This window comes from Grammomys surdaster, unplaced genomic scaffold, assembly GCF_004785775.1.
Source record: "Grammomys surdaster isolate TR1022 unplaced genomic scaffold, NIH_TR_1.0 99, whole genome shotgun sequence".
Taxonomy (NCBI): domain Eukaryota; kingdom Metazoa; phylum Chordata; class Mammalia; order Rodentia; family Muridae; genus Grammomys; species Grammomys surdaster.
The window spans coordinates 7,647,627-7,661,429 of NW_021604578.1; the positions used below are offsets into that span (position 1 = coordinate 7,647,627).

Here is a 13,803-nt window from a genome sequence, read left to right on the forward strand (position 1 = left end):
ATTTAATACCCAGAGACAAAGGCAGGTAGATGTCTGAGTTCAAAGCCAGCCAGGGACAGAAAAAGTTCTAGGTGGGTGAAGAAAAGTTTAAGTTCAGGTGTGGTTGATATGTACCTTTAATTCCAGCATTCAGGAGACAGAGACATACAGATCTCTGAGTTCAAGGTCAATCTACAGAGCAAATTCCAAGACAGCCAAGCTTAGGCAGTGAAGGAGTTGAGAAACAGAAAGCTGGTGATGATGTAATAGAACAAGGGGCCATGTTCCAGCCCCTGAAAGCAGCAGAACTCTGCAGCTTTGCCACGTGGCTCTGGCTTTAGAGTCAAGAACAGAAGGAACTACAGGAACAACTGATGCTGGTCAGCTGGAGGTAGGAAATTAGCACTGATTAAAAAGAGGCCAGCATCACTGAGGTGAAATCTTTTGATAAGTGTTTTCTGAGAGCACAAAGAAGCTGTGTTCAGAGATAGAGAAGGTTGTACCTCATGCTGCAGCTGGACTTGGTAATGTGTAAGAGTCACCCAGGTGGTACTGGTTTTGAAGGCATGAAGGGGTCATGAAGAGCAGCTGAGGCTTGGCACTGTGGGAGGCCATGGAAGGCCATTGGTGAAGGTGCAGCCTCAGTTGCAATTGATGGCCCAGGACTGAAGGGAACATGCAAAGAAGCTGAGGCGTGGCACCATGAAGAAAGCCTATGAGAACCTATTGGTGAAGGCTAGCTGCAGCAAAAGACCCCAGTGTATTGGAGATGCCAGTATTGTAGAATGATCAGCAAGAACAGCAGCCAGAAGTGGGGTGAAGTCAATCAGAGCCTAGGGTGCTACAGAGGGCAGAGCTGGAGAAATGACCCAAACCCTCTGGAGAAGTCTAGAAGATCCCAGACACTGGAACAAGAAGCTGTGAAGTTGAAGTTGCCTTGGAGACCCTAAGATGCTAAGGATGCCAGAGCCATGGGATACTGCTGAGGAAAGCTTCTAACAGGGAGTGGAACCAGCCCAGGAGAAAAGAGTTTGTTGCAGTCAGCAAAGATGAAAAAGGAGTTGGAGATCTGAAGACCACTTTAACATCAGCCATGGAGATGCAGAGTTTGGAGTTTGCCTAGCTGGTTTCCTGTCTTGCTTTGGGGATTACAGTTAAATAATTGGATGAATCTCAGAAGAAACTTTGAACTTTGGACTTTTAACATTGTTGAGACTGTTATAGTCTATGGGGACTTTGGAAGTTGGACTAAATGTATTCTTTTATTATGTTATGGCTAGGTATGGTCCCCATAGACTCCTGTGTTTGAACAAGCCTATGGGGTCAAGGAGTGGGATGTGATGGTGTGAATATGCTTGGCCCAGGAAGTGGTACTAATAGGAGGTGTGGCCCTGTTAGAGTAGGTGTGGCCTTGTTAGAGTAGGTGTGGCCTTGTTGGGGTAGGAGTGTCACTGTGGGTGTGGGGTTTGAGACCCTCCTCCTAGCTGCCTAGAAGCAGTTTCTTCTGTCTGCCTTCAGATGAAGATATTGAACTCTCAGCTCCTCCTGCCCCATGCCTGCCTGGATGCTGCCATGTTCCTACCTTGATGATAATGGACTGAACCTATGAACTTGTAAGCCAGCCCCAATTAAATATTGTTTTTATAAGAGTTGCCGCCTTGGCTATGGTGTCTATTCACAGCTGTAAAACCCTAAGACACCCTAAAAATAATTTTAAAACTTAATATAATACTAACATGTGCTTTATTTTCCTTTAAAGACATCCTGAAATTTGTATGGGAGAATAACTAGGAAGCATAAAGGAAAACATTGAAAGCTGGGGACAGCTGGAGCTCCTTGTGGTCACGGCTACTCGGGAGACTGAGGCAGGAGGATTACTTGCATCCCTGAGATTGAGATCAGTTCAGGCAGCATAGGAAGAACTTAAGTAAAATAAATAAAAATAAAAAGAGAGTACAAGCCAGGCGGTGGTGGCGCACACCTTTAATCCCAGCACTTGGGAGGCAGAGGTAGGCGGATTTCTGAGTTCAAGGCCAGCCTGGTCTACAGAGTGAGTTTGAGTTCCAGGACAGCCAGGACTATACAGAAAAACCCTGTCTTGAAAAACAAACAAACAAAAGAGAGAGGGTGAGGAGAGAGAGAGAGAGAGAGAGAGAGAGAGAGAGAGAGAGAGAGAATGAGAATGAATATCTGGTGGGGGATCTACTCAGCCACATACTAGAAAGCAGAACAGTATGTGGTAAATGCATCATTTAGTTTGATGAGAAAGGGCTGTTGTATGATATTGATTCAACCACAGAAAAATGAAATTGAGTCCTATATTTTATATATCTATAAACCTTTTTTAAAATTTTTAAATCAGACTTATTCATTTTATTTTTGTGTGGGTGTTTTGCTGTGTGAATGTCTGTGCAGCACATGTGTGTTTGGTTTCCATAGAGGTCAGAAGAGAGCACTGGATGGAAAGGAGCTGGAATTACGGATGGTTGTGAATTACTGTGTGGGTGCTGGCAATCGATCCTGGGCCCTCTACAAGAACGACTGCTTTTAATCACTGAGCAGTCTTTCCAGCCTCCGAGTCTCATATCTTATAATGTTTAAAATAAATTTGAATTGGGTCAAAGACATGGTTACAAACAGTAAAGTAACTAACAGTTCACTGGATTGAAGAATAAAATGTAACTGTCTACACGAAACATATAAAGATGTAAGGAACCTTGGCCAAGACTGAAAGCCAGGAAAAGTCTCATCATGTAGCTCCAGCTGACCTCAGACTTGTTCTGCCTTAGCCTCCCAAGTGCTTGGACTATAGGAGTGTGCTATCATGCCTGGCTAAAACGAAAATTGTTTATTTGTTCACTTTGTGACAAAATCTCACTATATAGCGCCTGTTGGTCTTAAAGTTGAGTTCAGATCCCAATCAGCCATATAAAAAGCTAGACATAGGCAAACATGCCATGAACCCAGCTCAGGGGGTAGGTGGCAGATGGGAAAGATCTTGGGAATGCATTGTCCAGCCAGTCTAACTGAACATGTTACTAAGTTCAGTATCGAGAATGTGTTTTTCCAAATCAAGTGGCAAGCGATCAAAGCCAACATCTGAAATCAGGGTGGGGGAATGGGGGTAGAGGATTGGGAGTAGGGGCAAAGAGGCAGATAGGTCTCTGAGTTCAAAGCCATCCTGTTCTACAGGTGAATCCCAGGACAGCCAGTGCTACAGAGAAACCTCTTCTTGGGGGGAAAAAAAGACATCTAACACCTGAAGTCAACCTCTGGCCTCCATGGGTCCATGCACAAGGAGGTGTATTTACCACCACAACCAAAATAAAAATTCAAGACGCTATCTAAGTACACCTAAAGTACTATTGGGCTTCAGTTAAATATGAAAAAGACCTTGTATATAGTAAGTGTCAGCATAATCTATTAATCTAAAAAAGTTATACTAACCACATGGAAAGAAATGTAAACAGATAGACGTCAGGGACAGGAACTGGAGACAGGAACCTGAAAGCAGATACTAAGGCAGAGCCCATGGAGGAGTGCTGCTAACTGGCTTTCTCTCATGACCCTCCCACATCAATCATCAATCAAGAAAATGTTCCCACAGTCATGCCCACACTCCAGTCTAGAGGAGACAATTTCTTGTTTGAGGTTCTCTCTCTTCAGATGTGTCAAGTGGACAGAAACTAACCAGCACAGCGAAAGAGGGGCTTGCTCAGTCTCGGGGTAGAAGCCATCTTAGAGAGGAAGGTATGGTAAGGAGCTGGGGAGCTGGGCTCAGGTGGTTTTTCTTTCATTTCTGTACGTATTTACTTTTTATCTGGCACAGGTGTGAAACCCAGAGATCAATCTAGTGATCAATCAATCACTAGTGGGAATCGATTCTCTTCCACCATGTGGGTTCTGGGGAATCAAAATCAGGTCTTTAGGCTGGACCTAAACTTAACTGAGTGGGGTCTTGCCCCAAGGTCACCACTCCCCTAATTCAGTTTAATACCCTTGAACTCAGGATTCAGCTCCATTCCACTTCCTGGTGCCCCTTTAATACTCAAATCATATATTTTATATTTTTCTTTTCTAAACTTGCTATGCTTGTTTAAAATATTCTTCAAGAGACTTAAGCAAAGAACAAAGTCTCTACTAGGCTTTTTTGAGACTTCCTTTGTTGATGAAATTAATATAAATCTCTTTACCTTAGCCTCAGGTAGACTCTTCAGACAAGGACAAAAAGCAGCCACGTTCTTCACCAAAATATCACAAGAACACTCTCTTGGTCACATATTAAAATTCTTCTCTGAAACCTCTAGAGCCAGGCTTCCACAGTTCAAATCATCCTCAGCAACAAAGTCTTCCATATTCCTACAGGATGGCTCAATAAACCTCACTTAAAGCATTCCATTGCTTTCCAAATTCAAAGTCCCAATATCCACATTCTTCCAAACAAAAGTATAGTTAGGCCTATCATAGAATACTCAACTCCTGGTACCAACCTCTGTCTTTTTTGTTTGGTTGGTTGGTTTTTTGTTTGTTTGTTTTTTCGAGACAGGGTTTCTCTGTGTAGCCCTGGCTGTCCTGGAACTCACTCTGTAGACCAGGCTAGCCTCGAACTCTTGAACTCAGAGATCTGCCTGCCTCTGCCTCCCAAGTGCTGGGATTAAAGGCGTGCGCCACCACCGCCCAGCCCAACCTCTGTCTTAGAGTTTTACTGCTGTGAACAGACACCATGACCAAGGCAACTCTTATAAAAACAATATTTAACTGGGGTTGGCTTACACGTTCATAGGTTCAGTCCATAATCATCAAGGTGGGAGCATGGCAGCATCCAGGCAGGCATGGGGCAGAAGGGGCTGAGAGTTCTACATCTTCATCTGAAGGCTACTAGCAGAATACTGACTTCCAGAGAGCTAGGAGGAGAGTCTTAAAACCCACATCCACAGTGGCGCACCTACTCCAACAAAGCCACACCTAATAGTGCCACTCCCTGGGCCAGGCATATTCAAACCACCACAGTAAAATAAAGCATATGTTAGTATTATATTAAGTTTTAGAATTATTTGTATATTGTATATAATAACATATGTCTTCCTTTTTTTCATAGTTTTCTGAGATTTTTTTATATACTAGTAGATTTATATTGCTAGTGACCAATATTGAAATTTTGGACCAATATAAATTATAGTTCTTTTCTGTCCTGTTTCTCAAAAAATTGATGACTGTACGGTATTTATAAAACTAGGGGCCTGGAGAGATGGCTCAGTGGTTAAGAGTACTGACTGTTCTTCCAGAGGTCCTGAGTTCAATTCCCAGCAACCACATGGTGGCTCACAACCATCTGTAATGGGATGCAATTCCCTCTTGTGTATCTGAAGACAGTGACAGTGTACTCATATAAATAAAATAAATAAATAAATTTTAAAAACTAGTATGAAGGGGCTGGAGAGATGGCTGAGCATTTCAAAGCACTGGCTACTCTTGCAGAGGACCTGAGTTCAATTCCCAGCACCCACATGGCAGCTCATCAGCACCCTAACTCCCCTTGGAGGGATCTGATGCCTTATCTGGGAGGTGCTTCTACAGAACAATATAAAAAGTCATCACACTAGCTTTCTTTTTAATTTTTAAGTGTATAGGTGTTTTGCCTGCAAGTGTGCATGTGTGTTTGTGCACTGCGCGTATGCCTGTGTACCGCCATGCTCACCTGTGTACTGTAGCGGTGAATAGCTAATCTGCTCCGAGCTCCCGGTGGGTGATGTGCACTCTGCACCCACCCAAAAGCTCTGGATTCATGAATGAAAGACACATACACACACTCTCCCCTCCCCCCTCTGTCTCTCTCTCTCTGTCTCTTTCTCTCTCTGTCTGCCCCCCCCACCTCGCTCGCTCGCTCGCTCGCATGCACACATGCGCGCGTGCAGTCTTTATATTTTGGTAAGCCTTGAATAGATCAATGGCTGAGCACTTCCAAACCTCCCATGGCTAGCACACTCTCCCCTCTGGTATTCTTGAATTAATACTTGCTAAAGCTATATTTTTATCTCTGCTACCACAGACCCAATTGGGGAGTATTTTCCTGGGGCCACTTTCCCAGATTCTTACACGTCAGGGGGCCTTTAAGTCTGGTTTTCTGCTTCCCCATCATGGCGATTCTGTTCCTTCTCTCCTCTGTGTTTCTTGCCTAGGAATCCTAAAACTCCAACCTCTTTCACGTTGCCTAGCCATTGGCCATTGGCTCTTTAATGATCAATCAAAAAACAATTACAGACAGGGGCCCTCAGCGTCTAGACACATAGATTCCCATGTTATTTTGAAAGCCAAATTAAGATAGTGCATTAAAACTCATCCCCACAGTATTCCATATAGATCTCTGTGTACCACATGTAGGTCTATTACTGTGTGTCTGTGTCTATTGTTCTATATTTTCAAATAGTTTAATCTAGGAAACAGGACAAGCATGTCATTTGAAGATTCAAGATAACTCAGTTTGAATATTGCCTATTGCCTAACCTGTTGCTTATTCTTTTTCTTTTTCTTTTTTTTTTTTTTTTTGGTTTTTCGAGACAGGGCTTCTCTGTGTAGCCCTGGCTGTCCTGGAACTCACTCTGTAGACCAGGCTGGCCTCAAACTCAGAAATCCACCTGCCTCTGCCTCCCAAGTGCTGGGATTAAAGGCGTGCGCCACCACTGCCTGGCTATTCATTTTTTAAAAACAATTTTATTGTGAAAATTTTATATATATGTATGTATGCATATATACAAATATATGTGTACAATACATATATACATACATATAACGCATATACATGCAATAATACATATATAACATACATATATTAATATATTATATCATGTATATGACAATATATTACATAATGTGTTATATAACAATTATTAGCAATTAGCAATTATTAATATATGTAAAAAATATATAACAACTATTAACAATTCTGCTACCGTTAAAGGCTGTTCCTTGCATCGTTTTCTCTGGGCCACTCTGTGTGAAATGCCCTTGCTGTCTCTTATCCAGCCTTGCCTTATTACCATATCCCATTTCATCTCTCCATCTTACAGAGTATACCCTAGATTTACCTCAACCACAGCAGATATCCCACTGTCTACTAACTTCAAAGGATGCCTCTTCTCTCCTCCTCCCCTTCTTCTTCTTGTTCTTCTCTTCTTCTTTGTCCTTGTCCTCCTCCTCTTCCTCCTCTTCTTCCTCCTCCTCCTCTTCCTCTTCCTTCTCTCTCTCTCTCTCTCTCTCTCTCTCTCTCTCTCTCTCTCTCTTTCTCTCTTTTTCTCTCTCTCTCTCTCCCCTCATCCCTACCTCTAGCTCTCCTTTTGAAATAGGGATTGCTATATAGCTAAGGCTGGTCTTGAACTCCCGATCCCAGCTTCCACCCTCCTAGTACTCTGATTACAAGTATGTACCACCACATCAAACTGCCCCCATTTCTTTTCTACGTCTTTTTAGTGAAAGCTCCGCCACCCAAAGAGTAAGAAGCCAGCCATTTTATTTCCCTCTTTGTTTTGACTTGCTTTTCTTCTTTAGTGCTGAACTAGGTACCTAATAGGCACTTTACAACTGATTATAGAATGAGCAGATGAATGAAGGTTTTTGAAAATGTACATATAGTGGGATGGTGAGATGGCTCAATGGTTAAGAGCACTGACTGCCCTTCTAGAGGTCATGAATTCAAATCCCAGCAACCACATGGTGGTTTACAACCATCTGCAATGAGATCTGATGCCCTCATAGGGGTGTCTGGAGACAGCTACAGTATACTTACATATAATAAATAAATAAATAATCTAAAAAAAAGTTGACTGTTGCTCAAGGAAAAAAAGAAAAAAAATGTACATACAGTAAGAATCTCCAGGTGTTAAAATTGGTTTGAATAACATCCACAATAAGTTCTTTATTCAGGTTTGTCCTTTACAAAGAATAATAACTATGTCTAAAGAAAATCAAGGAAGTACTCCATGAATATTGAATATTATATTAGACAGTATTAAATTATCTCATTTAGTTTCTGTGTTATGTGTTTTGAAAACTCACTTTGATCTATCCATGGCTCTATTCATTTTGATTATCCTTAGATCATATAATGTGAAATTCTCGATTAGAACCACAAATTTCAGTGATGAAATTACCATTTGAATGAGTTTGAATTTCATTTTAATAATGACTTTCAAGCAAATGATATGGAGCCTTTTTTTTCCCTAAAGAAAGAAAAACTTCCATTGAAATCAGAAGACGTATATTCCTAACACATAAAAGAACTAGAAATAGGAACTTAAAGAAAAAAGAAAAGCTAAATAGTATTGATTATGTTTGGATAACTCACCATTCCCACAGCGTGTAAACTACACACGCACCTAAAATAAATTGAGGGCAGAAATTTTTTATTAGAAAACTGGGCCTGGTGACACAGGCCTATAATCAGAGTTACTTGAAGGCTAAGGCAGGAAGATCAAAAGTTCAAGGCCAGTCTGAACTACAGCAGGCACTCAAAGCCATTCTGGGCAACTTATCAAGATAGTATTCAGAATAACAAACAAATTAAAAATGGGGAGGCTTTGAAGAAAAGTCAGTTAGTGGGTGCTTGCCATGTAAGCTTGAGGACCTGATCCATTCCTTTACGTACATATAAAAACAAAAACAAAACCAATAAAAATTAGGCATGGGCTTAATAGCACACAGTGTGTTTGCAAAGAATCAGAGTGTGTCTCCTAGTGCCAGCACTCCACAGCTCACAGTCACCTGCTTCTCCAGCCCCAGATCTGATGCCCTCTTCTGAACTCTTTGGATACCTGCACTCACATGTGTACATTCACACACACACACACACTAAAATCATCTCAGTTTTTTAAAAATCTGAGCAGAGTGCCAGGCATCTGTAATCTCAGGGCCAGGAAAGCAGAGGATCTCCAGGTTTAGGGAGAAACTGTTTCTTTAAAAAAAAAAAAAAAATTAAGGTGGGGGCTAGAGAAATGGCTCAGTGGTTAAGAGCACTGAGTGCTCTTCCAGAGGTCCTAAGTTCAATTCCCAGCAACCACATGGTGCCTCACAACCATCTGTAATGGGATCTGATGCCCCTTCTGATGTGTCTGAAGACAGCGACTAAAATGGTTATGTTTATCTGAGTGGTGGAGCTGGGTAATGTGTGCAAAGCCCAAGTTTCAACCCACAGTACTGAAGAGGGGGGAGGAAAAAAAGAAAAATATTTCTTTTAGTTAGTTATTTGTTAAATAAAAGTCTTCAGAATTCCCAATGGTTTCATTTTCAGTTGACATACATGAGCAAGGATAACAACTGCATATAGCTGGCCACCTGGGTGGACTTGGTCAAGAGGTCAGTGTGTTGAAAGGGATGTTATATAAAAATGAACCATGTGCTGGTACAGGCCTGAAATCCCATCCCAAGGAAGGCCAAGGCAGGACTGTGAGATGAAGACCATCTTAACATCTGTCTTAGTTAGGGTTTTATTATTGTGAAAACATGCCATGATCAAAGCAACTCATATAAAAGTAAACATTGAGCAGCGCCTTGGAGGTCCCGTGGATCTGTGTCTTGCTTCAACAGTGTTTGGATGGAACAGACCCGGGGACTCCCGCTTCCTTAGCTTCCAGCCGCCTCACTGCCTTCCAGTCGCAGCCTCCGGGACCATCTCCTCGCCGCCTTCGGCTCCTAGGACCAGCCAGCCCAGTCTTTGCGGTTAGCTCCAAACTCCGGATCAGCCATGACCTCTCAGATTCGTCAGAACTATTCCACCGAAGTGGAAGCTGCCGTGAACCGCCTGGTCAACTTGCACCTGCGGGCCTCCTACACCTACCTCTCTCTGGGCTTCTTTTTTGACCGGGATGACGTGGCTTTGGAGGGCGTAGGCCACTTCTTCCGCGAACTGGCGGAGGAGAAGCGCGAAGGCGCCGAGCGTCTCCTCAAGTTGCAGAACGATCGCGGGGGCCGTGCACTCTTCCAGGATGTGCAGAAGCCATCTCAAGATGAATGGGGTAAAACCCAGGAGGCCATGGAAGCTGCCTTGGCCCTGGAGAAGAACCTGAACCAGGCCCTCTTGGATCTGCATGCCCTGGGATCTGCCCGTACAGACCCTCATCTCTGTGACTTCTTGGAAAGCCACTTCCTGGATAAGGAGGTGAAGCTCATCAAGAAGATGGGCAACCACCTGACCAACCTCCGTAGGCTGGCAGGGCCACAACCAGCGCAGACTGGTGCGCCCCAGGCGTCTCTGGGAGAGTATCTCTTTGAGCGCCTCACTCTCAAGCACGACTAGGAGGCCTCTGCACCTTCAAGGGGCTCCCTCCTCTGCTCTGCACTAGCCCGCCTCAGAACCTCCACCCGAATGAACCTCTCAAGCCACTAGGCAACTTTGTAACCGCCCTGGAGCCTCTCCCAAGTCTTGGACCAAGTGAAAATAAAGCTTTTTGAAACAGCAAAAAAAAAAGTAAACATTGAACTGGGGCTGGCTTACAGTTTCAGAAGTTCCATTATCATCATGACAGGAAGCATGGCAGTGTTTAGGCAGACATGTGCTGGAAACACCAAGAGTTCTACTACAGCTTAATTCAAAAGGAGCCAGACTAAGACTGTTTTCTGCACTGGACAGAGCCTGAGCATAAGACTCTCAAAGCCCCGCCTCCACAGTGGCATACTTCCTCCAGCAAGCCACACCCACCTCAAGAAGGTCACACCTCCCAATAGTGCTACTCCCTGGGCCAAGCATACTCAAACCATCACAACATCTTAGGCTACACGGTGATTTTGTGACGACACAGAGAAACTCTGACTCAAAACAAAACAAAAGGCTAGGCAGTAGCTTTGTGGAAGAGGTACTTACATGCAAGATCCTGCATCCCACAGGCTTCTGGTGAGAGCCCCTTTGCTGCATCACAGTGCATCACGTGGGAGAACATGACAAAGGGAGTCACCATGACTGAATGATCAGACATGATGAGTTGAGGGCCAGGCTTGATCTTTTTATAAAAGCTCACTCTTTAATGACCTTGCCCTGGGCCCTACATCTCTTTCATCGTTGGTCTTCTGACATACTATCTCCTCTAGAGCTCAGCAGCCTCAAACTTGGTATGTAGCTAAGTATAGCTTTGGATTCACGGTCTTCCGGCCTCCATCCCCAAGTGTTGAAATTAGAGGCTTGTGCCACCACATCCAGCCGGAAGCAGTTATGTGGAATGCAAATTGTTAAACCCCTGGAAGGAGGCTGGCCGCAGGGCTTAGTGGATAAAGGCACTGTCAAGCAGGCCGAAGGCTCTGAGTCCCATCCCCAGTACCCACCACATAGGTGGGACGGAGAGAACTAGTGCCACAAATTCTATGTGCACAAATTCCTCTCCCTGTCCAACGCCCTCTATAATAATAATAAGAAGAAGAAGAAATTTAAATTTTTTTAAACTACTGGCAAGGTCATTACACAGGTGGACTATTACCAATTAGCCAACCGATGGCAAGTGTGATAAACCTGGACAATTAGGTAGAGCAAAAACTGTTGGCAATCAAGTCTAGCACCATCAGATGCCAAAATTGATGGTACAGTAGTGTCCCCAAGAGAGAAACATTGAGCTAGACTTTGGGCTCAGGCGTTCCTAGGTAAACCCACAAGGAACAAAACCCAACTTCATTCCTCTTTTCTTTTTTCTTTTTTTGGTTTTTCGAGACAGGGTTTCTCTGTGTAGCCTTGACTGTCCTGGAACTCACTCTGTAGACCAGGCTGGCCTCAAACTCAGAAATCGGCCTGCCTCTGCCTCCCAAGTGCTGGGATTAAAGGTGTGCGCCACCACAGCCCGGCCATTCCGCTTTTCTTGCCCTTTCTTTTTAAGGCAGCAGTCAGCGCTGCAGCTCTAACAAGTTAAGGCAACAGGGGCTCTGTGGTCCTGGAGCAGGAGAACCAGTGCTCTAAGTGAGAGTTTGCTCTTCTCTGTGCGAGCTGGGAGCCTGGAGTCTGCTGTGGCCACTGTGCTCCGTTAGTGAATGTAACTGCCTTGCTGTTAGAAAGAAACCATATCTTACATGTCGTTTGGGGCATAAAAGTTGCAAGTCAACTAAAATGAACTGCTTAAGTCATTTTTATTTTATTCTGTCTTATTTTTCAGGAACAGGGTTTTACTGCAATGCCTGGAGTTGCCTTGACCTCCAGTTCCAGCTTCCAAAGTAGCTGTGACAGCTTAGCCATGGGGCACCATCACATTTGTGTGTGAGTGTGTGTTATTTTGCATTTGTTAAAGATGTATATTTTTTGCCTGTGTGTATGTCTGTGTGTGTGTGTGTGTGCATACTGGTACTTGGTACCTTAGGATGCCAGAAGAGGGCACTGGATCCTGTATTGCTGGGGACACAGGAGGTTGTAAGCACCCAGAGTGGGTTCTGGAAACCAAAGTTGAGTCTCTGCAAGAGCCGCTGTGATTTTTAACCACTGAGCCATCTCTTTAGTATTGCTCTGGGTTTTGGGGGTTGGGGAGGGTGCTTTGTTTTTAAGACAAGGTCTCATGTAACACAAATTATCTCAGATGACTCCTGATCCTCCTGCCTCCACCTTTCCCGTGTTGGGATTATGGGTCTGAGCTACCATGCTTAACCACACTGAATTCTTTTAGTTCTCATTTTGTAGATAGATGTGGTAGGTAGCTCATACCCATAAGTTCAGCACTCGGGAGGCTGGGACAGGATTAGTATTGGTTTTTATTATTACTATTCATTTTCTCTTGTGTTATATAAACTGTTACCTATATGTTGTTGATTTATCGATGTGGACCATAATATATCCATGGATCCCAAATATTTTATGATGATGCCTAAAAGCTTACGTCATTCACCACTGCATACCTGTCTGCTCTTTACCTTCTCAGGTGCCTGAGCCAGCCACGTGTTTATCTCAAGGAACATTATTGCTTGTCAGTACAGAAAATTTCTTTTATCTCTGTGCTCTCTTGCCAGACAATCTTCCCAAGTGTTATCTACATTCATTCCCTGTACTTTCTGTTTTCTTCCCAAACTACAACTTGACTTAGGCCCTCACTATCTGCTAAAATGACCTGGTTTTGTGGCAAAAGCCAGCTGACCTGAGATGCAAGGTTGGGGGGAGGGTCTGTGAGGTCTTTGCTCTGGAAGTCACTGGAGAAAAGGATGCTGAGGACAAAGTGAGAGACAGGGGAGAGGGAAGACAGAACTTCCGGAGTGAGAGGCCACCAGTGACGTGCGAGGTGAGGTGAGGCTTCCCTTCCTGATATTAGGCACTGTGGAGGAAGAATGTGAGCCATAGGGGACAAGGCGAACAGGCCCCAAGAAGCTGACTCTCCACAGGGAAATTGGACTGAAGAAGCATGAGGGGTCTGCCAGGATTGGTGTCTGATGGGTGGAACCGGAATGTGGCTGGTTTGGCCCCTGAGAATTTGTTATGGTTGGGGGGCAAAGCAGTGCGGATGGGTCTCCCTATGTCTCTCAGGCTGCTCTCAAGACTCATAGGTTCAAAAGCTCCCCACACCGCCTGATCAAAGATTTCAGAAAAACAAAGCCAAGTCATCAGTTTGTCTTTCCTAGAGACAAAAAGATTCTTTATTTCAACAAAAGAACAAAACACAGCGTGAAAGCAGCACTTGGGAAGATAAAGGCCGAGGCTGGACTTTTCCCAGTCCTCCTTGGTTGGATAGTTTCTGGGTCAGAAGATTTCTTTGTGTAGAGAAGGAGAGGAACAAAAGATTTCCCTTGCTGACCACTCCCCCTATACCAGAACCTCAAATACTGAGCCAAGAATTTTTCATATTGCCTGCCTCAATTCTCACAGCAATTTTACAAGGT

General features: G+C 43.9%; 1 protein-coding gene across 1 annotated transcript; it reads left to right on the top strand.

Moving 5' to 3' along the window:
- The first annotated feature begins 9,513 nt into the window (after positions 1-9,513).
- LOC114635703 (ferritin light chain 1) lies at positions 9,514-10,438 on the top strand. The gene has a single exon (XM_028784176.1). It carries the CDS (start codon positions 9,716-9,718, stop codon positions 10,265-10,267), a length of 552 nt encoding a protein of 183 aa, XP_028640009.1. The 5' UTR covers positions 9,514-9,715; the 3' UTR covers positions 10,268-10,438.
- The last annotated feature ends 3,365 nt before the right edge of the window (positions 10,439-13,803 follow it).